Here is a 22,852-nt window from a genome sequence, read left to right as displayed (position 1 = left end):
AAGTGCTGGGATTACAGGCATCAGCCATTGTACCCAGCCACCTTGACCTAAATTATCTTACTTAATCTTTACAACAACCCTAAGACATAGCCAGGTCACATTTTATCCTCACACTGTGAACTTAATATGTCTGCAAAATTTTATCTGAAACTATCATTGGGGACAGTATGGTGGCTCATGCCTCTAATCCCAGCACTTTGGGAGACAGAGGTAGGCAGATGGCTCGAACCCAGGAATTCAAGACCAGCCTGGGCCACACGGTAAAACCCATCTCTATGAAAAATACAAAAAATATTAACTGGGCATGGTGGCCTGTGCCTATAGTCCCAGCTAGTCAGAAGGCTGAGATGGGAAGATACCTGGGCTTGGGAAAGTCGAGGCTGAAATGATCACTCCAGCCTAGGTGACAGAATGAAATCTTGTCTCAAAAACAAAAAAAACTATCACTGAATTTTAGTAATTTTTAAACAAAGTACAACCACTAGATTCTATTTTTGTGTGACCCTTTCTCTGCAAAAAAATTTAAAAATCCTCCAGGCATGGTGGCGCACACCTGCAGTCCTAGCTACTAGGGAGGCTGAGGCAGGAGGATCACTGAGCCTAGGAGTTGGAGACCAGATTGGGCAACCTAGAGAGACCCTGTCTCTATTTGAAAACAAAAAATTCTCAGATAAAAAGGTTAACAGGCTGGGTGTGATGGCTCATGCCTATAATCCCAGCAATCTGAGAGGCTGAGGTAGACCGATCACCTAAGGTCAGGAGTTTGAGAAAAGTTTGACCAACACAGCAAGACTCCATCTCTACTAAAGCTACAAAATTTCAGCTGGGGCGGGTAGGTGGAGGTTGAAAAAAAAAATTTCAGCTGGGCACGGTGGCTCACACCTGTAATTCCAGAACTCTGGGAAGCCAAGGCAGGTGGATAACTTGGGGTCAGGAGTTCAAGACCAGCCTGGCCAACATAGTGAAACCCCTCTACTAAAAATATAAAAATTAGCCCAGCATGGTGGCATGCACCTATAATCCCAGCTATTCGGAAGGCTGAGGTAGAAAAATCACTTGAACCAGGGAGAAAGAGGTTGCAGTGAGCCCAGATTGCACCACTGCACTCCAGCCTGGATGACAATGTGAAACTCCAACTCAAAAATAAAATAAAATAGAAATACAAAAATTAGCCAGGCGTGGCAGCAGGCGCCTATAGTCCCAGCTACTTAGGAGACTGAGGCAGAAGAATCAATTGAACCCAGGAGGCAGAAGTTCAGTGAGCAGAGATCATGTCCCTGAATCTAGCTTGGGTGACAGAGCAAGACTCCATCTGAAAAAAAAAAAAAATTAATAATAAAAAGTAAAAAGGATAGTAATACTCAATATTATACTGAGCATTATCATCAAGAGATGGATGATGAGATGTTGAGCTAATATATTTATTATTTTAACAACAAAAAAAATGTTCTCAAATTCTAACTCTCAAGACCTTAGAACGATGGTAGAGACATTTATTTAATAGTGGAGTTACATACCTGACAACATACTAAGAAAATGAAGAGCGTTATTGCAGTCCATAGAACCTTCTCTCTAAACTGGATCTGAACAACAAAATATAAAGAATGATCAATCAAAACCAAGAAATAGCACATTTTTTTTCGGGGCGGAGGGGGGCAGGATTTTTGAGGTTCTTCTTTGGGTCCTAATTATCAGAAGCTGGAAATGTTCATATGTGTTACAGAGCAAGCATTTTGGTTTATTAGGTACAAAGTTTAATAGACATTCCATCCTCTCTCATACACACACACACACACACACACACACACACACACACACGCTTCTTGATGACTGGATAAAGAAGATATGCTATACATAAATAATGAAATACAGGCCAGGCACAGTGGCTCATGCCTATAATCCCAGCACTTTGGGGGATTGAGGTAGGTGGATCACCTGAGGTCAGGAGTTCGAGACCAGATGGGGGTTTCAACATAAACCCCCATCTCTACTAAAAATGCAAAATTAGCTGGGCGTAGTGGCAAAACCCCCATCTCTACTAAAAATACAAAATTAGCTGGGCATAGTGGCACATGCCTATAATCCTAGCTACTCCCAGAGGCCGAGGCAGGAGAATAGCTTGGACCTGGGAGGCAAAGGTTGTGGTGAGCCGAGATTGCACCACTGAACTCCAGCCTGGGTGACAAGAGCAAAACTCCATCCCAAAAAAAAAAAAGAAATACTTTTGAGTCATGAAAGGAATGAAATCATGTCTCTGACAGCAACATAGATGGAACTGGAGGAGGTTATCTTCATTGAAACAACTCAGAAGCAGAAAATCGAACACTCTGGGTTCTCACTTAAAAGTGGGAGCTAGGCCAGGCACGGTGGCTCATACCTGTAATCCCAGCACTTTGGGAGGCCGAGGCAGGCAGATCACAAGGTCATGAGATCGAGACCATCCTGGCCAACATGGTGAAACCCTGTCTCTATTAAAAATACAAATATTAGCTGGGCGTGGTAGCACACGCCCGTAATCCCAGCTACTCAGGAGGCTGAGGCAGGAGAATTGCTTGTACCCAGGAGGCAGAGGTCGAAGTGAGCCAAGATCATGCCATTGCACTCCAGTATGGCACCTGGCGATGGAGTGAGACTCTGTCTCAAAAAAAAAAAAAGTGGGACCTAAACAATGAGTCCATATGGACATAGGGCATGGAATGACAGTCACTGGATGGAGATTCAAAGGGCATAGGGTGGCAGCAAGAGATGGATGATGAGAAATCACTTCATGGGTACGACGTATGTTATGTGGGTGATGGATACACTAATACCACTACACAATACATCCATGTAACAAAACTGCCCTTGGGCTACTTAAATGACACAAATTTAAAAAGAGAAAGAAACAAGTTCTAAAAAATTAAACTTTCTTATATTTATATTTTTTAAATCTTCTTTTACTGAGGGAAGAATTTCGAAATCTAGATTTTTCAGTTTGTCTTTCACTTCGAAATTTTTACCTGAAATATTCTGATTTTATACATATATATTTTAACTTAATTTAAGTTCTGGGATACATGTGCTGAAGGTGCAGGTTTGTTACAGAGATATGCATGTGCCATGGTGGTTTGCTGCGCCTACCAACTTGTCATCTAGGTTTCAAGCTCCACATGCATTAGGTATTTGTCCTGAGGCTGTCCCTCCCCTTCCCCCTACCCCTCGACAGACCCTGGTGTGTGATGTTTCCTTCCCTGTGTCCACGTGTTCTCATTGTTCAGCTCCCACTTATGAGTAAGAACAGGCAGTGTTTGGTTTTTGAAACAGCAAATGTAAAGCACAAATCCACATGAAAATGCAACTAATGTCCCCCATCTTGACATGGAATTATTCACTCTTAAATGTCCCTTTCTGAAGCACCATCTTAGGTAGATTTCTCTTTAAATGTCCCTTTCACCTTAGTAGCAGGTACAACAAACTGCTGAACTTCCTGAATACAAGTTTCTTTGCTTTTCATAAAAAAGGTAATTTAAATACAGGCAGTTCTCACCTGCATTGTATGGTGTTAAATGAAACTGAAAAGGAGGCAAAGCAAAACAGATCCAATGTGCATGTGATTCAGTAAACACTGCACTGTGCAAAGGCAGACCTGCTTGTGAGAGTGGCATATGAATATTTTACAGACTGCAAAGCTAGGGTTTCTCAAGATGCCTTCAATGTAAATGGAACAACTATTTTTACAATCTCAAAGCAATGAAAAAAAACCTCTATTTATTCTTTTTTTCTTTTTTGTGTGTGTGAACCTAAAAAAAAAAACCTCTAAATAAAATAGGAAGTTTAAAATTTTTTTATCTATCTCTATGTCCCCATTCCTATTAGTTTGATGAGAAACTGAAAGTATAAAGAATTTCTAGAAATTGGCCAATCTGGATTAATGATATTTCCAGAATTAAAATACCTTAACTCTGAAAGTCTGCAATGATGGAAGAACGATTTGACCCAGTCACAATTATCTTCTGAATGCATTCCTGTCATTTTTCTCTCCAATGAATGAATCCAGAAATGGGAGGTATAGATATGCACAAATGCAATTCATCTGCATAAAACAGCTGTGCTCATCAAAACCTATCCAGCAGACTGGGTTACTTCTAGCCCAGCAGTCACATCATTAGCAAGGACAATATACACCCTTCGCTACAGGACTTATACAGGATCACTGCAGACAGGAGAATACTGTCTTCACTAACACACAGGCTTAGTTTGGAAATGCCACAACTTAAAGAACAGTCATTTCTGAAAGCATGAGATAACCTATAGATTTAAACAGGTTTATATTAGTTTTATTCACTCTGTGCCTCTTGCCAGGAGGATGAGCAGCAACAGTTTGCCAATTACTAACAGAGAAGGACTGAAGAAAGGAAATGAACCTTGCCGGTTTAGTAGGATAAGTCCTTGAGCTACCCTCTATATTATTAAAATATTATACTTACTTTCCTTTCCGGTTTCTGAATTTCTGGTAGAACTGCACAGAAAGGTTTGATAACTTCTAAAAATTTGACTGTAAAAAGAAAAAGAATAAACGTTCCTATTATTATAAAGTTAAAAAAAGATGCATCTTTCTAGAGAATCAAACACAAATATTCTCTTTCACCAGCAATTCACCCCATCCTTACAGCCCAAAATTAAATAGTCATACTGCTCTCCATTTCAAATGATACATAAAGGAAGAGAAAGAATCAAAGGCACAAAAAAGCCCAAATGGTTTGATGGCTGGTCAGTAGGAACAAAGACATCCAAGCATCCTTTTCTAGAACTTTGCGTCCTCACACTTGTGTCCAATCATTTTATACATACAGAAAGGGAGTGGTTCAAAGGGCATTACAACGACCAAAGAGAGCAAATGCACTCTACTGTGGTACCCAAGAGACAACGCATGACAGAAGAAAACAGGTATCAGATGAGGAAGACAGGAGGGGACCTTGTACACTCAGGAAGTACAACAGGAAATGGGCTTAAGCTGCAGAACTGACTTAAACAACTGAAAGATACCGAAATGTGTAAGTCACACAAAAAAATCATAGAATCACCTCCTATAGTGAACTTTATTTATTTATTTTTTTTGAGACGGAGTCTCGCTGTGTTGCCCAGGCTGGAGTACAGTGGCATGATCTCAGCTCGCCGCAACCTCTGCCTCCCATGTTCAATCGATTCTCCTGCCTCAGCCTCCCGAGTAGCTGGGATTACAGGTGCCCACTACCACTCCCAGCTAATTTTTGTATTTTCACTAGCGATGGGATTTCACCATGGTGGCCAGGCTGGTCTGAAACTCCTGACCTCAAATGATCCTCCCACCTCAGCCTCCCAAAGTACTAAGACTACAGGACTTTGACTAGGCCTTTCTGAGTTGACGTCATGATAGAGGCTGAAATTTGGGTTTAGGAGACTGTTTTCGGCATAGACTTTTCTAATCACATTAGGTCTAGTAAAAGTGAAGCCAGATTTTAACTTGTGTGTAGGCTTGAGTGAGGAGATGAATGATGGATTGTGGCTGGGAAGAAGCCTAGTATGTCAGAGAAGTTGAACCCATGGCACCTGGCCAGCCTATAGTTAACTTTTTAAAGTATGTAATCTCTGCTTCACATTTCATTGCCTGGTTACTCTCCCAGGTAATGCCAGAGTACTTGCCTATGTAAAATAATCAGCCCAGATAATTAACAATGACATTTCATCAGAGAGTATTGTTTTTCCAGACTACTCTTATAGTACATAAAGGTTCTTTAAGGATAGACACCATCTTCTGGGATGGCTTAAGTCAAGTCCTGCTGGAGAACCGGAGGGTGAAGATGACAATCTCTCAAACTTCTGTCCTTTGCCAAAGGGTCTGCAATGTGGAGAAGGACAAGCCACAGCCAGCTATTAGTTAGGCTCTTCGGCTCCTCCCTACAGACACTGGATTCTGGGTCAGGCGCAGTAGCTCGCGCCTATAATCCTAATACTTTGGGAGGCAGAGGTGGGCGGATCTCCTGAGTTCAGGAGTTCAAGACCAGCTTGACCAAAATGTAGAAACTTCATCTCTACTAAAAAATAAATAAATAAATACAAAATTAGCCAGGTATAGTGGTGGAAACCTGTAGTCCCAACTACTTGGGAGGCTAAGGCAGGAGAATTGCTTGAAGCTGGGAGGCAGAGGCTGCCATAAGCCGAGATCGCACCATTGCACTCCAGCCTGGGCAACAAGAGCAAAATTCCCACTCAAAACAAACAAAAAACCTGGATTCTGTATACTAACATCCCCAAACTGTCTTAAAGCTGATGTGATTACATTTCCACAGTTAGCCTAAAGTTGACTATCTTTTTTAAAAAAGTATACAAATGATGGCAGTCACTGATGTTTGTTTTTCTTCTGAGATGGAGTTTCGCTCTGTCATTTAGGCTGTAGGGCAGTGGCACTATCTCTGCTCACTGCAACCTCCAACTCCTGGGTTCAAGCGATTGTCCTGCCTCAGCCTCCCGAGGAGCTGGGATTACAGGCACCCACCACCACGCCCAGTTAATTTTTATATTTTAAGTAGAGACGGAGTTTCACCATGTTGGCAAGGCTGGTTTCGAACTCCTGACCTCAGGTGATCCACCTTCCTTGGCCTCCCAAAGTGCTGGGATTACAAGTGTGAGCCACTGCGCCCTGCTAGTCACTGATGTTTTACAGAAGAATTCACTGATTTTCATGAGCAGCTGTTTGCTACCCAAGTACTATAAGGTTGGTGCAAAAGTAACTGCAGTTTCTGAAAAGTAACTGAAAACCGCAATTACTCTTGCAGCAATCTAATATTCTGGATTATCTGGAAAGTAAATCTGAATTAGGAAAGCATTCATCGCTAACGCAAAACAAGTAACAATCACATCAGGAGAGTTCCTAGAACCTCTCCAACCCTTTTCCCTCCCACCTCAATCCAAGCTACTGTCTCAGATTCCTTGACATTTTATGATCATCTATAAATGATATTCACGTTCAAGCAGAGCTTCTGGCTGCCCCCTGTTTATCCTTGTGATGCAGAAGTTTGCCAAGGGTCTCTCCTACTCCCGTTCTGATTTCCCCCAAATGTCCACTAGTTGGCTAACGGGTGCCCTGCTTGGGGTATGCGTGATCCATTCATCCAACGAACATCTTCACAGTCATGTAAGCAGCTACGTGCACATATGTGGGGTAGAGTGTTAGGGGAGGGCCCTGAAATGCATTCCTATAACATAAGGCCTTGTCCCTAAGGCAATACAACCTTACAGTGTTCAGTAAACGCTACAGAATGAACAGTTTAGGGAAAATGCTGTGCTACCTATGCACTCCTTTCCTCCCCTAAAACACACGCCATGCAACACTTGCTTTTTAATTAAACGAGTTAGGGGAGCTTTATGCCAAGGAAGGACGATGGGGAAATAAAATTACAGGATTTCTTTAATTTAATTTCTGAAAAATTAAAAAGTGGTCCAGGTTCACCCGCTGCCCTAACTCCCTGCCCCCTAAACCAATGGCCTCCCAGTGCCATCCTCTAGGGATCGCAAACTCCGGGTCCCGGTACCCGCCGGGCAAGGCCTCGCACGCCCGGGGGAGCCTCGGCGGAGGCCCCTGGCCCGCGCCCTCCGCACGGCCCGCGCGCGCATCCCCGGCCCGCACGACCCTGAGAGAGCGCAGGTCCCACCGCCCGCAGCCCAGGCGGAGCCTGCGTTCCCGGCTACAGCCCCGCTCCAGCCGCCGCTACTCACTGCCCATGGCGGCTGCTGGGGAGGCCCGGGGGGAACCGCTGCCTCTGCACTGCCTTCGCTGGGCTCCCGCGGCTCGGGCCTCGGTGCCGGATACTGACGTGCTCCTGCCAGCCCCTCGCAGGCTCCGCCCCGCGCCACGTGACCCGCGCGCCCGCCTGGCCCAGCCCCGCCCCCAGATCGGCCGTTGGCCGACGTCCGCCACGTTGCCATGGTAACCGCGGGCGCTGCGGCAGGGCGAGCCCGGGCGCAGGAAGGAGGGGCTAGCACTCTTGGGGGCGGAGCTCCGGCGGGCAGCTGCGGGGCGTGGGAGCCTCGCAGAGGCCGAGTGGTCGTGCACTTCGTAGCCGACAGGCTTTCGTGACTCAGTGTGGAGAAGCTACCGTTTCCTCGCGCGCCACAGCTGACCCAGACCTCCTGGGCACCCTTCGGGGAGGCCGCGATCCCAGAGCCGCCTGAGGAGCGCGGAGCTCACAGTTCTGACCCCGAAGTCTGGAGCTGAGCCGCCGAAAGCTGAAGGGACCGAACCATTCTTATTTTGCTTCATTCTTATCATTATCTCTTGGAAGTTTGTAAAAATTTGTGACACGTCGTTGTGTATAGTTAAAAGCTATGAACGCTCCCATCTCGACTTAAGCTGGGCTCCTCCATCTTCTCCAAAATACAGAAATCAGGATCGTAAGCCTCCTACCGTTGAACAGTTTTCCCGAAGCCACTATTCTCTTTTTTTCTTATTTTTTTTAAGAGCCAGTCTTGCTCTGTGGCTCAGGCTGGAATGGAGTGCAGTGGCGCAATCATAGCTCACTGCAGCCTCGAACTCCCGTCTCAGTCTCAAGTGTCCTTCCTGCCTCAGCCTCCCGAGTAGCTGGGACTAGCAGGCCTGCCCCCAAACCCAGCTAATTTTTGTATTTTTTGTAAAGATGGAGTCTTACTATGTTGCCCAGGCTAGTCTCGAACTCCTGAGCTCAAGCAATCCAGCTGTCTCGGCCTCCCAAAGTGCTGGGATTACAGACACGGGCCACCACAACCGGCCTCAAGAATGTGCTCTAATGTTCAGATCTATGTCCAAAAAATAAATTCTATATTTCAGGGGGGTGAGCAATTTAGGTCCAGCTTGCATGGGTCTCTGCTATACTTGAGGTCATCTGGGACAGCCCCAGGGCTGGGGACCAGAATGATCAGATGGCTCCCTCACTCCCAAATCTGGCATTGGGTGCTAGGTGTCAGCTCCAGCACTCTCCAGATGGCTTCTCCAAGTGGCCTGGGCTTCCTCACAACCTGGTAGCTGGGAGCCAAGGAATACCCTCAGAACTGAACCAGCATCTCTTTCACTGCATTGTGTTTGTAGAAGCAGCCACAAGTCCTAAGGACACCAACTCGAGGGGAGACTGTAGCAAGATTCTGGAAGAACATGTGGGATTCAAAATACTGCTGTGGGAATTTTTGGAAAATCCAATTGGCCATAGTAATAATCTCCCATCCTATTAATTCATCCTTACCTCATTCTACTTTGTATTTTTCTTTCTTTTTTTTTTTTTTTTTTTTTTTTTGAGACAAAGTCTCACTCTGTCACCCAGGCTGGAGTGCAATGGTGTGATCTTGGCTCACTGCAACCTCTGCCTCCTGAGTTCAAGCAGATTCTCCCTGCCTCAGCCTCCTGAGTAGCTGGGATTACAGGCACGTGCCACCATGCCCAGCTAATTTTTTATATTTTTAGTAGAGACGAGGTTTCACCACGTTGACCAGGATGGTCTCGATCTGTTGACCTCGTGATCCACCCGCCTCGGCCTCCCAAAGTGCTGGGATTACAGGCGTGAGCCACCGCGCCCGGCCTATTTTTATTTTGAGAAGGAGTTTTGCTCTTGTTACCCAGGCTGGAGTGCAATGGCGTGATCTCTGCTGACTGCAACCTCTGCCTCCCAGGTTCAAGCAATTGTCCTGCCTCAGCTTCCCAAGTAGCTAGGATTACAGGCACGTGCCATCACATCCAGCTAATTTTTGTATTTTTAGTAGAAACAGGGTTTCACCAGGTTGGCCATGCAGGTCTGGAACTCCTGACCTTAGGTGACCCGCCCACCTCCGCCTCCCAAAGTGCTGGGATTACAGGCATGAATGACTTTGCCTGGCCTACTAAATTTGAGTATTTGATTTGGAATTCTTCAAATGGTTCCTCCCTGCATGGTAATTTAAAATGCTGATCCATGTTGCAGTAGTGATTGAGAGTAAAAAGGTTAAGATAACACAAGACACATTTCATGGCTGGAGTTAGAGAAGACATAAAAAGAAATCATGAACAGGCTGTGAGGCTGAAAATTAGAAATTTGGAGAGATATAAAATAATCTTTTATTTTACTGTTTTTTTTTTGAAGTGGTCTCCCCTGCCGCCCAGGCTGAAGTGCAGTGGCTCGATCTCGACTAACTCAACCTCCACCTCCCGGGCTCCAGCGATTCTCCTACCTCAGCCTCCTGAGTAGCCAGGATTACAGGCATGTGCCACCATGCCCGACTAATTTCTGTTTTTGGTAGGGACAGGGTTTCACCTCGAACTCCTGACCTCGTGATCCACCTTGGCCTCCCAAAGTGCTGGGATTATAGGTGTGAGCCACCGCAACCGTCACTTATTTTTATTTATTTATTTATTTTTGAGACAGAGTCTCGCTCTGTTGCCCAAACTGGAGTTCAGTGGCATGATCTCGGCTCACTGCAACCTCCACTTCCCGGTTCAAGTGATTGTCCCACCTCAGCCTCCCAAGTAGCTGGGACTACAGGCATGTACTACTACACCCAGCTAATTTTGCATTTTTATTAGAGATGGCGTTTCTCCATGTTGGCCAGGCTGGTCTCAAACTGTCGAGTTCAGGTGATCCACCTGCCTTGGCTTCCCAACTGGGATTACAGGCAGGAGCCACCATACCCGGCCAATTTTTGTATTTTTAATAGAGACGGGGTTTTACCATATTGGCCAGGCTGGTCTCAAACTCCTGACCTTGTGATCCACCCGCCTTGGCCTCCCAAAGTGCTGGGATTACAGGTGTGAACCACCACGCCAGGCCTTATTTTTATTTTTTGAGACAGAGTCCTGCTCCGTCACCCAGGCTAGAGTGCAGTGGTGTGATCTTGGTTCACTACAACCTCTGCCTCCCAGGTTCAAACGATTCCCCTGCCTCAGACTCCCGAGGAGCTGGGATTATAAGCATGCACCACCATGCTCTGCTAATTTTTGTATTTTTAGTAAGAGATGGGGTTTCGCCCTATTGGCCAGGATGGTGTCGCACTTCTGACCTCAGGTGATCTGCCCCCCTGGCCTCCCACAATGCTGTGATTACAGGCATGAGCCACCAAGGCATTAGCCTAAACTAACCTTTTAAAGAGATCTAATCTTCCATCTCATTTTTGTGCTTAGACTTTTGAAATCTTTTCATTCAAGAAATCCAGAAGCCCTGATGAAAAAAACGATGATATGCTTTTATTTTATTTTATTTTTTCTTGTTAAAAAATACAACATTGGTCATCGTTTTCATTAAACAGACCTTTGTGATTTTACTGATTTATATGAGCAGTGCTAAATTACATGATTTATAAGGCTTGACACAGGAAGAATGCATTGAGGTATATGGGAAGAAAAGGGATAAGAATACAAGAGAAATGTTAAATCAATGACTAAGGCACACATTTCGGATGTGAATCAAATCTACCGCTGTGGCTAGAACAACCTATATGCACATTGATTCCGGAAGACATGATCCATTGCTGGTAAAAGTAGAGAGGGCTGGGCTTGTGCAGTCCCCTGGTACTCCCCGCACCACTGCAGAGAAGAAGCGTCATGACACAAGAACAGTAGGCGGTAGAGGCTTCCAGCACTGAGTCTGGTGAAGCCATACATGGTTTGCTGTTTACTTCAGCTTCCAGAATTCGCTTTCATTTCACAGTGAGAAAGTCAGCTGGTGATCTCTAAGAAATCCCCAAGCACCTGGTGTTGGGAAGGCCCCTCTGTTAAAGAAATATTCTTTATTCCTTTATTATTATCTTTTGAGACAGAGCCTTGCTCTGTCACACAGGCTGGACTGCAGTGGCGGGATCTCAGCTCACTGCAACCTTCGCCTCCCAGGTTCAAGCCATTCTCCTGCCTCAGGCTCCCAAGTAGCTGGGATTACAGGCATGCACCACCACGCCCAGCTAATTTATATCTTTTTGGTAGAGACGGAGTTTCACTATGTTGGCCAGGTTGGTCTCAAACTCCTAACCTCAAATGATCCACCCGCCCTTGGTCTCCCGAAGTGCTGGGATTGCAAGAGTGAGCCACGGCATCAAGCTAGGAAGTGTTCCTTAAACACCACAAATAAACATACTGCAGCAGAGACTTGTAGAGGCAATTCTGATTAACCAAGGGCTGAAATCCCCATCTCAGACTACCCAAGTCAATTAAAAATAGTAAGATATCACTGCAAGAACAATTCAAAAGAAGAAAAGTTTATGGTAAAATAGGCACAAGTCAATTTCATTATAACTAAAACTCCTTAATTTAAAAATATAGTACTAGAAGATCATCCACCCAGAGACTTGTATTTAATAGGACCGAGAATTGCTAGTGTTGGGGGAGATACTTTATACAGTGGCTGGAAAGCAGCAGCAGAGATTACATAAAATGAAAATAGTAGTACTGCCACAGGACTTTTAAAAAGGAGAGGGAAAATTAATGAAAGTGACATGCATCAAACAAACCAAGAGGCAGTGCTGAAGTCACCTCCACGGAGCTGTAAACTCAGAAGGGTTTCCTGGTCATATGTGGTAAATTAGGATCAAGTCTGAAATAATCTAGATAATGACCTAGTTTTCCAGCTCACTCAGAGCTAACCAATCTATAACACTATCATACTTTTCTTTATATTTTCTGAGACGGAGTCTTGCTCTGTCGCCCAGGCTGGAGTGCACTGGCACCATCTCGGCTCACTGCAACCTCCGCCTCCCAGGTTCAAGCACTTCTCCTGCCTCAGCCTCTCAAGTAGCTGGGACTACAGGTGCACACCACCATACCCAGCTAATTTTTGTATTTTTATTAGAAACAGGGTTTCACCATGTTGGCCAGGCTGGTCTTGAATTTCTGACCTCAGGTGATCCACCCACCTCAGCCTCCCAAAGTGCTGGGACTGCAGGTGTGAGCCACCGTGCCTGGCCACCCCACTTTTTTTGTTGTTATTGTTTTGGCTTTTTTCTATTTCTGCTATTACACTTTCAAGGATAAATTTGCTGGTTGCATTCATGTTTTCATAACCAGTTCCCTGGTTGTTACACCTATTTCAGATTAAATCACGTATATCAATTCCAACATCTTATAGGAGTATAGTCTTTTCATGTTACCCAACAGAGCGGGAGAGAGCTGAGGAAGGAGGCCTCTCTTTTAATGGCCATTTTTTTTTTTTTTTTGAGACAGAGTCTTGCTCTGTCACCCACGTTGGAGTGCAATGGCATGATCTCAGCTCACTGCAATCTCCGCCTCCCAGGATCAAGTGATTCTCCTGCCTCAGCCTCCTGAGAAGCTGGGATCATGGGCACCTGCCACCACACCTGGCTATTTATTATATTTTTAGTAGAGACGGGGTTTCACCGTGTTGGCCATGCTGGTCTCGAACTCCTGACCTCAGGTGAGCCACCCGCCTCAGACTCCCAAAGTGTTGGAATTACAGGCCGGAGCCACTGCATCTGGCCTTAATAGCAGTTTTCTTAAAGACAAATAGTGTTTCTTCAAAAGTCATCATCAAGCAAAGGTCTTGGCGAGGATCTCTTCATGCTGCTGCAAGTGAACTGTGCCAATTCCTACAGCGGGTACTGGCAAAGGGGGCCGGCCCACCAGATGGAGCTACAGGTGCAGCAGAGAAGAAATAAAACAACATTTTGACCAGATCAGAGCTCTGCTTAGATCCACCAAAACAGTGCATGTATTTCTCTTAGCTTGTTTAACCATAAATCACCTCTTTCAAATAATGAGTTACACAGAATAGATTAAAGGGACAGGGCTCTGTGGCTCAATGCCTGTCACCACAGTGCTTTGGGAGGCCAACATAGGCATATCACTTGAGGCCAGGAGTTCGAGACCAGCTGGCCAGCACGGAAAAACCTCGTCTCTACAAAAAATACAAAAATTAGCCAGGTGTGGTGGTGTGCGCCTGTAATCCCAGCTACTCAGGAGGTGGAGACACAAGAATCACCTGAAGCCCAGAAGCAGAGGTTGCAGTGAGCTGAGATTGTGCCACTGCACTCCAGCCTAAGCAACAGAGCCAGACTTTGTCTCAAAAAAAAAAAAAAAAAAAAAATAGATTGGAGGGAAATACGTCACCACTAACAACCAATGGAATGCCACGCAAGATAAGACGTGTTCTTGAATTTGTCCTATTCTTTTTTTTTGAGACAGAATCTTGCTCTGTCGCCAGGCTGGAGTTCACTGGCTCTATCATGGCTCACTGCAACCTCTGCCACCTGGGTTCAAGTGATTCCCCTGCCTCAAACTCCTGAGTAGCTGGGACTAGAGGCGCGTGCTACCACACCTGGCTAATTTTTGGCATTTTAGTAGAGACGGGGTTTCCCCATGTTGGCCAGGATGGTATCAATCTCCTGACCTCGTGATCCACCCAACTTTGGCCTCCCAAAGTGCTCAGATTACAGGCCTGAGCCACTGTGCCCAGCCATAATTTGTCCTATTCTCAAGTAACTATTAGTTGATTCTAACTGTAGAGTTTATTTAATGAGAACTATTTACAAGAAAAATGATTTGAGCCTAGCAAACTGGTATCAAATGAGTGAACTGAGTTCTAATCTAAGCAGAATAGAAATACATACACAAGTATAATTGGTTTTCACTTTCTAAAGAACAATCTAGCCTCCTAAATGACAAGGTAGATAGAACAGGTCTTGTTTGCAAAATAAATTCAAGACCTACTTACCTACTAACAGAATTTTTTAAAAAATCAAGAAGTATAACAGTGTTTTTTTTTTTTTTTTTGAGACAGGGTCTTGCTGTGTTGCTCAGGCTGGTCTTGAACTCCTGGGCTCAAATGATCCTCCTGCCTTGGCCTCCCAAAGTACTGAGATTACAGGCATGAGCGACTATGCCCAGGCAAGAAGTATACCAGCTTTGATGTGCAGAAGCCCAGCTGTGCAGATGGATGGTATGATATCAATCTGTGTTCCCACTAAATCTCACGTGGAATTGTAATCCCTAATGTTAGAGGTAGGGCCTGCTAGGAGGTAATTGGATCATGGGGGTGGGTTTCTCATAAATGTCTTAGCATCATCCCCTTGGTACTGTCCTTGTGATCGTGAGTGAGTTCTCATGAGCTCTGGTCATTTAAAAGTATGTGGCACCACTTTCCAACCCTCCCTTGCTCCTGCTTTCACCATGTAACCCGCCTGCTCCCCGCTTGCCTTCTGCCATGATTGGAAGCTTCCTGAAGCCTCCCCAGAAAAAGAAGATGCCATGCTTCCTATACAGCCTGCAGAACTGTGAGCCCAATAAACCTCTTTTCTTAGAAATTACTCAGTCTTAGGTTTTTTTTCTTTTTTTTTTTTTTGAGATAGAGTATCACTCTGTCACCCAGGCTGAAGTGCAGTGGCGTGATCTCAGTTCATAGCAAACTCCACCTGATGGGTTCAAGGGATTCTCCTGCCTCAGCCTCTGGAGTAGTTGGGATTATGGGCACCCAACACCACACCTGCCTAAATTTTGTACTTTTAGTAGAGAGGGATTTTACCACATGGGCTAGGCTGGTCTCAAACTCCTGACCTCAGGTGATCCACCTACCTCGGCCTCCCAAAGTGCTGGGATTACAGGCATGAGCCACCGCACCAGCCTCAGGTATTTCTTTACAGCAATGTGGGAACAACTAATACAATGGGCTTGGAATGAGCATTATTGGGTGTATCCAGTCCCATACCGTAAAACAAGTCTGCTCTTCCTCCGGCTTGACCAAGGCTTAGGTAAGACATGCTGAGGTAGTGGGATGGAGAGCCAAAAGGTAAGGGCTTTTACTTTTTTGAGTGTAACCACTTTTTTTTTTTTGAGACAAAGTCTCACTCTGTTTTCAGGATGAGTGCAGTGGTGTAATCTCTGCTCACTGCAACCTCTGCCTCCGAGGTTCAAGCAATTCTGCTGCCTCAGCCTCCTGAGTAGCTGGGACTACAGTTGCATACCACCAGGCCCAGCTAATTTGTATATTTCTAGTAGAGATGGGGTTTCACCATATTGGCCAAAATGGTATCCATACCCTTACCTTGGGATACACATGCTTGGCCTCCCAAAGTGCTGGGATTACAGGCATAAGCCACCATGCCCAGCCGAGTATAACCACTTTTTTTTTTTTTTTTTTTTGCTTTGAGACAGAGTTTCGCTCTTGTTACCCAGGCTGGAGTGCAATGCTGCAATATCGACTCACTGCGACCTCCGCCTCCTGGGTTCAAGCAATTCTCCTGCCTCAGCCTCCCGAGTAGCTGGGACTACAGGCGCATGCCACTATGCCCGGCTAATTTTTGTATTTTTAGTAGAGACGGAGTTTCACCATGTTGACCAGGATGGTCTCGATCTCTTGACCTCGTGATCCACCCGCCTCGGCCTCCCAAAGTGCTGGGATTATAGGCGTGAGCCACCGCGCCCGGCCAACCACTTTTTTAAACGTGATTTTAATATGTTGATGACCAAAATGTTGCTATGCAACAAAACAAGACCAGAAACGTGTAGGCCGTGCACGGTGGCTCGCATCTACCCTCCCAGCACTCCGGGAGGCCCAGGTGGGCAAGTCACCTGAGGTCAGGAGTTTGAGACCAGCCTGGCCAACATGGTGAAACCCAGTCTCTACAAAAATATAAAAAATTAGCCAGGCATGATGGCGGCTGCCTGTAATCCCAGCTACTGGGGAGGCTGAGGCAGGGGAATCGATTGAACTCGGGAGGTAGAGTTTGCAGGGGGCTGAGATCATGCCATTGCACTCCAGCTTGGGTGACAAAGCAAGACTCTGTCTCAGAAAAGAAAAAAAAAGAAAGAAAGAAACATGTGCATATATATATATATATATATATATATACGGCTCCATAAACAGTCTACATTTTCTTCTGCAGGAACAGCCTAAAACTAGATTTTATATTTTGGTTTTTCTTTAAATAATTGAACTGGTAATTGGGAATAAACCCATTTGTTGACACTCCAAGAAAAACATGTACACAAAACACTCCCAGAGGAAAAGTGTGATTACCTTGCAGGCCAGCTGCTTTTCAAACCTTGGAGAAACAAAAGACCATGGACCCATATTCTGAGGTTCCTCCTGACTCCAAATATGATCTATGAGAGAAGAAATTCATTTCAGCACCTCAGGTAGACACATGCAGACGGTCTCCAATTTACTATGATTCCACCTACGATGCATTTTTTCAACTTTAAAATGGTGTGAAAGCAGTTCACATTCACTAGAAACTGTACTTCAGGTACCCATACAACAATTCTGTTTTTCACTTTCAGTACAATAAATCTGATAAATTTGAGATATCTAATACTTCACTATAAAATGTAATAAATTTTGTGTTAAATTATTACGCCTAACTAAGCTAATGTGAGTGTTCTGAGCATGTTTAAGGCAGGCTAGGCTAAGCTGTGATTGGTAGGTTAGGTGTAGTCACTGCATTCTTTTTTTATTGTAAGTTCAGGGATACGTGTGCCGGATGCGCAGGTCTGCTACCTAGGTGAACGTATGCCACGGTGGTCTGCTGCACAGATCACCCCATCACCTAGCCATCAAGCCCAGCATCCATTCACTATTCTTCCCGATGCTCTCCTTCCTCCACCGCGACCCTCGGACAGGCCCCACTGTGTGATGTTCTCTCCTTGTATCCATGTGTTCTCATCATTCAGCTCCCACTTATAAGTGAGAACATGCAGTATTTGATTTTCTGATCCTGCATTAGTTTGTGAAGGATAATGGCCTCCATCTCCATCCCTGTCCCTGCAAAAGACATGATCTCATTCCTTTTTATGGCTGCATAGTATTCCCTAGTGTATATGTACCACATTTTCTTTTCTTTTCTTTGAGACAGAGTCTGGCTCTGTCATCCAGGCTGGAGTGGAGTGGCACAGTCTCAGCTTGCTGCAACATCCGTCTCTCAGGTTCAAGCAATTCTCCTGCCTCAGCCTCCAAAGCAGCTGGAACTACAGGTGTGCACCACCATGCTTGGCTAATATTTGTACTTTTAGTAGACATGGGGTTTCACACGTTGGTGAGTCTCAAACTCCCGACCTCAGGTGATCCACCTGCCTTAGCCTCCCAAAGTGTTGGGATTACAGGTGTGAGCCACTGCACCCAGCCTGTATTTTCAACCTAAGAGTATTTTCAACTTACGATGCATTTATTGGGATGTAGCCTCATCATAAGCTAAGGAGCATCCGTCCACCAAAAAAGGAAGGGAAATATATAGAGATAAGCTTAGAGAGATTTCTCTCTATAAACTCACTTAAATATATGCTTTTCCAACATGGCAGAGCGTTACTTGTCTCTTTTTTTCCTGGCAAATACAGTTATGTATCCACCACTTCAAACATGATAGAGAGCAGTTCTGTCCACCCCACCCCCAGAATTTCCTCAGCCTGACCTTTCGTAGTCGACTCCAGCTCCCATCCCCACCACTGAACATGATTGATCTTTTCTCTATCCCTACAGTTTTTTCTTTTCCATAATGTTATATCAGTGAAGTCATGCAGTCTGCAGGGTCTGGCCCCTGGAGCTGTAAGATGCTTTTGTGAATGACTCATGCGGTTGTGCACAGCAACGGTTCACTCCTTTCTATTGCTGAGGAGCACATTATATGGATGTGCTACTAATTGTTTATTCATGCAATGGTTGAAGGACGTTTTGGCTCTTTCTGGTTTGGGCCAATTGTGAATAAAGCAGCTATAAACACTTACCAACAGATTTTTCTGTAAACCTCTTTAATATTATTTTTTGAGACAAAGTCTCATTTTGTCACCCAGGCTGGAGTGCAGTGGCATCATCACAGCTCACTGTAGCCTCAACCTCCTGGGCTCAAGTGATCCTCCCACCACAGCCTCCCAAATAGCTGGGACTACTGGTGCATGCCAGCACACGTGGCTAATTTTTCTTTTTCTTTTTCTTTTTTTTTTTTTTTGTAGAAAAGAGATTTTGCCACGTGGCCCAGGCTGGTCTTGAACTCCTGAGCTCAAGTGATCCACCTGCCTCAGCCCCCCAAAGTGCTGGCACAGGCATGAGCCACTGTGCTTGGGCTATTTTTCTTTTGTAATTAAAAAAATGTCTTTGAGAGAATGGGTCTCACTCTGTCACCCAGGCTGGAGTTCAGTGGTATGATCATGGCTCACTGCAGTCTTGAACTGCTGGGCTAAAGCAATCTTCCCACCTCAACCTCTTGAGTAGGCTAGCACTATAGGCACGGGCTACCATGCCTGTCTAATTTCTTTTATTTTTCTGTGGAGACAGGGTCTTGCTATGCTGCTCCGGCTGATCTCCAACTCCTAGCCTCAAGTGAAACTTCGGCCTGGACCTCCCAAAGTGCTAGGACTATAAACGTAAGTCACTGTGCCTGGCCTGTGAATGCATTTTCATTCATCTTGCATAAATACCTATGAGTGAGATTGCTGGGCCATATGGTAATTCGGGGTTTAACTTTCTAAGAAGCTTAAGGTTTTTCCAAGGTGGCTGCACCGGCTTGCATCCACCAGGAGCGAATGAAGGTTCCAGTGGCTCTGCTCCTCATCAACACTGAATAGCAGGAGTCTGTGTTTTGTTTTAGTTTTAACCATTCTAATAGGTGAGTGGTCATCGCTCATTTTGGATTAATTTTCATTTCTCTTAACATGAGTAATACTGAGCATCTTTACAAGTGCTTATTTGCCATCCAGTTCTTTGGAGAAGTGCCTACTCAAAGCTTTTGCACATTCTGAAAAACTGGATTATTTATTTTCTTTGGGTTTTTTTGTTTGTTTGTTTTGCATTTTTGAGAGGGACTCTCATCACTCTGTCGCCCAAGCTGGAATGCAGTGGTATAATCACGGCTCACTGCAAGTTCCACCTCCTGGGTTCAAGCGACTCTCCTGCCTCAGCCTCCCGAGTAGCTGAGATTACAGGCGCCGCCACCATGCCCGGCTAATTTTTATATTTTTAGTAGAGACAGGGCTTTTCCATGTTGGTCAGGCTGGTCTCGAACTCCTGACCTTAAGTGATCTGCCTGCCTTGGCCTCCCAAAGTGCTGGGATTACAGGCATGAGCCACTGTGCTGGGCCTTTTTTTTTTTGTTTTGTTTTTTTTTGGAGATAGGGTCTTACTCTGTAGTCCAGGCTGGAGAGCAGTGGCAAATCTGGGCTTGCTGAAGTCTCAGCATCCCAGGCTCAAGAGATCCTCCCGCCTCAGCCCCACAAGTAGCTGGGACTACAGGCACACACCACCACACCCAGCTAATTTTTATACTTTTAGTAGAGATGCGGTTTGCCATGTTGGCCAGGCTGGCCTTGAACTCCTGACCTCAAGTAAGCCGCCTGACTCAGCATGCCAAAGTGATGGGATTACAGGTGTGAGCCACCACACCTGTCTGAGATTCAATTTTCTAATAACCTCCACCACCTCTTTTCATTTAAAAGAGTTGGCCAGGAGTGGTAGCTCATGCCTGCAATCCCAGCACTTTGAGAGGTTAAGGCAGGTAGATCATGAGGTCAGGAGTTCAAGACCAGGCTGACCAAAATGGTGAAACCCCCATCTCTACTAAAAATACAAAAATTAGCTGGGCGTGATGACGCACACCTATAATCCCAGCTACTCAGGAGGCTGAGGCAGGAGTATCGCTTGAACCCAAGAGGTGGAGACAGTGAGCCAAGATCTCGCCACTGAACTCCAGCCTGGCGACAGAGCAAGACTCCATCGCAAAAAAAAAAAAAAAGAGTGGAAATGGGTTTCAGATATCTGAACATCAAAGACCCGGAACAAGAGCAACCCTTTACCTTGAACATGTTTGTATTTGCTCATCTCTTGCTGTAAAGAATCCAGTGGGAAGGGGCAGAGCTCCTCTACTCGGATGATGGCAAAGTCATGCTTCTTGGCCCCCAGAGATTCTCTTTGCTTCATCAGGGAGTAGAAATGTTTACCAGAGCAGAACACAAGGGTCTTAACCCTGTTGGACAGAAAAGGAACAGCAGGGTGGGGGAGAAATTTTTCAAGGTAAGAATTGTGTCAGAATGAAGGGGAGACTACAGATTTAAAGGTCTGGCAAACAAGGCAGTGGGGAGCTCTGCAGCTGGGTTCAGTCACTGGCTATTCCTGGAGATCCTTCTTCAGCGACGTATGCCTCCAAAGTCCACTCTCCAACCCACACTTAACTCCCACTCCACTGATTTAAAGGTCTTACTTATATTAGGATAGAGTAGGCTGGGCGCAGTGGCTCATGCCTGTAATCCCAGCACTTTGGGAGGCTGAGGCGGGCAGATCACCTGAGGTCAGGAGTTCGAGACCAGCCTGGCCAACATGGTGAAACCCTGTCTCTACTAAAAATATAAAAATTAGCAGGGCATGGTGGCAGGTGCCTGTAATCCCAGCTACTCGGGAGGCTGAAGCAGGAGAATTGCTTGAACCCAGGAGGCGGAGGTTGCACTGAGCCAAGATCACACCAGTCCACTCCAGCCTGGGTGAAAGAACCAGACTCAGTCTCAAAAATAAATAAATTAGGGCTGGGCACGGTGGCTCAAGCCTTTAATCCCAGCACTTTGGGAGGCCGAGGCAGGTAGATCATGAGGTCAAGAGATCGAGACCATCCTGGTCAACATGGTGAAACCCCGTCTCTACTAAAAATATAAAAAATTAGCTGGGCATGGTGGTGCGTGCCTGTAATCCCAGCTACTTGGGAGGCTGAGGCAGGAAAATTGCCTGAACCCAGGAGGCGGAGGTTGCAGTGAGCCGAGATCACGCCATTGCACTCCAGCCTGGGTAACAAGAGCGAAACTCCGTCTCAAAAAAATAAATAAATAAATTGATTAATTAATTAAATAAAAATATGAAAGGGGAGATCTGTGCCACTTGAGATCTCTTAATGTGAACTACTTTTCCCACTAAGTAAAATTCTACCACAGAGTATGAAACAGATATACATATCTTACTTTTTTGGATCCACAGATGAATCCCCAATGACCGGGTTAAATGTTGTTCCTGGTGCCATTTCTTGAAGCGCTGACACAGCTGCCTATGAGGGAGAAGAGGCCACACATCCAGCAGGCAACAGACAGAAGTGACACTGTCACTTATGAGGGTCGCTACCAAACATAAGTGTCAAAGTTCTAGCCTGGCACTGCAAGGAAGCACACACACTAACGGACACAGCGCCTTGCCAAAAAATACCAGTTCTGCACACTTCAGAGGAAAACTATGTTTCTGAGGTTGCATAAAATAGCCTTTTGGAATCTCAACACTTTGGGAGGCCAAGGCAAGAGAATCGCTTGAGGCCAGGAATTCAAGACCAGCCTGGGCAACATAGTGAGACTCCCTTCAAAACCCCTACTCCACCCTCCCCATTGCTGCCCTGTCTCTATTTAAAAAACAAACAAACAAATAAAAAACAGGCCAGGTGCAGTGGCTCACACCTGTAATCCCAGCACTTTGGAAGGCTGAGGTGGGCAGATCACCTGAGATCAAGCATTCGAGACCAGCCTGGCCTACATGGTGAAACCATGTATCTACAAAAATACAAAAATTAGATGGATATGATGGTGAGTTGTCTGTAATTCCAGCTACTGGGGAGGCTGAGCTGGAGAACTGCTTGAACTAGGAAGGCAGAGGTTGTAGTGAGCCAAGATTGCGCCATTGCACTCCAACCTGGGCAACAGAGCAAGACTCCATCTCAAACAAAACAAAACAAAACTGGCCAGTTGCAGTACTCCAGCTTGTGATTCTAGCACTTTGGGAGGCTAAGGCAGGTGGATCACTTGAGCTCACTAGTTTGAGACCAGCTTGAGCAAGATGGTGACACCCTATCTCTACAAAAATATATGAAGATTAGCTGGGTGTGGAGGCACGTGCTTGTAGTCCCAGCTACTCAGGAGACTGAGGTGGGAGGATGGATTGGTCATGGGAGA

At 45.5% G+C, this 22,852-nt stretch overlaps 2 protein-coding genes, 1 long non-coding RNA gene and 1 other non-coding gene across 8 annotated transcripts in view; 2 read left to right on the top strand and 2 right to left on the bottom strand.

Moving 5' to 3' along the window:
* SEC61A2 (SEC61 translocon subunit alpha 2) overlaps window positions 1-7,829 on the bottom strand; it is a 48,145-nt gene extending 40,316 nt beyond the window's left edge. For all 4 annotated transcript variants that reach the window (XM_017969260.4, XM_002763939.5, XM_017969261.4 and 1 more), the window contains exons 1-3: window positions 7,735-7,829; window positions 4,467-4,534; window positions 1,518-1,583 (exon numbers count right to left, since the gene is read on the bottom strand). In XM_017969260.4, the coding sequence (XP_017824749.1) occupies window positions 1,518-1,583; window positions 4,467-4,534; window positions 7,735-7,741 (141 nt within the window). In that variant the 5' untranslated portion in view covers window positions 7,742-7,829. The remainder of the gene's footprint in view (window positions 1-1,517; window positions 1,584-4,466; window positions 4,535-7,734) is intronic.
* Window positions 7,830-11,177: 3,348 nt separating this feature from the next.
* DHTKD1 (dehydrogenase E1 and transketolase domain containing 1) overlaps window positions 11,178-22,852 on the bottom strand; it is a 54,041-nt gene continuing 42,366 nt past the window's right edge. For both annotated transcript variants that reach the window (XM_035252788.3, XM_078329474.1), the window contains 4 exons: window positions 21,881-21,963; window positions 20,732-20,901; window positions 16,971-17,056; window positions 11,178-13,588 (listed from right to left, as the gene is read on the bottom strand). In XM_035252788.3, coding sequence (XP_035108679.1) covers window positions 13,487-13,588; window positions 16,971-17,056; window positions 20,732-20,901; window positions 21,881-21,963 — 441 coding nt within the window. In that variant the 3' untranslated portion in view covers window positions 11,178-13,486. The remainder of the gene's footprint in view (window positions 13,589-16,970; window positions 17,057-20,731; window positions 20,902-21,880; window positions 21,964-22,852) is intronic.
* On the top strand, window positions 14,545-14,681 carry LOC118143483 (small Cajal body-specific RNA 15). The gene has a single exon (XR_004727693.1).
* On the top strand, window positions 14,762-22,035 carry LOC144576878 (uncharacterized). The gene is made up of 4 exons (XR_013519520.1): window positions 14,762-14,894; window positions 17,806-17,923; window positions 19,218-19,306; window positions 21,897-22,035. It is a non-coding gene; the product is annotated as an uncharacterized LOC144576878 (long non-coding RNA).

Source organism: Callithrix jacchus, chromosome 7 (genome assembly GCF_049354715.1).
Source record: "Callithrix jacchus isolate 240 chromosome 7, calJac240_pri, whole genome shotgun sequence".
NCBI classification, from domain to species: Eukaryota; Metazoa; Chordata; class Mammalia; order Primates; family Cebidae; genus Callithrix; species Callithrix jacchus.
This window is presented reverse-complemented; position numbering and strand designations above follow the sequence as displayed.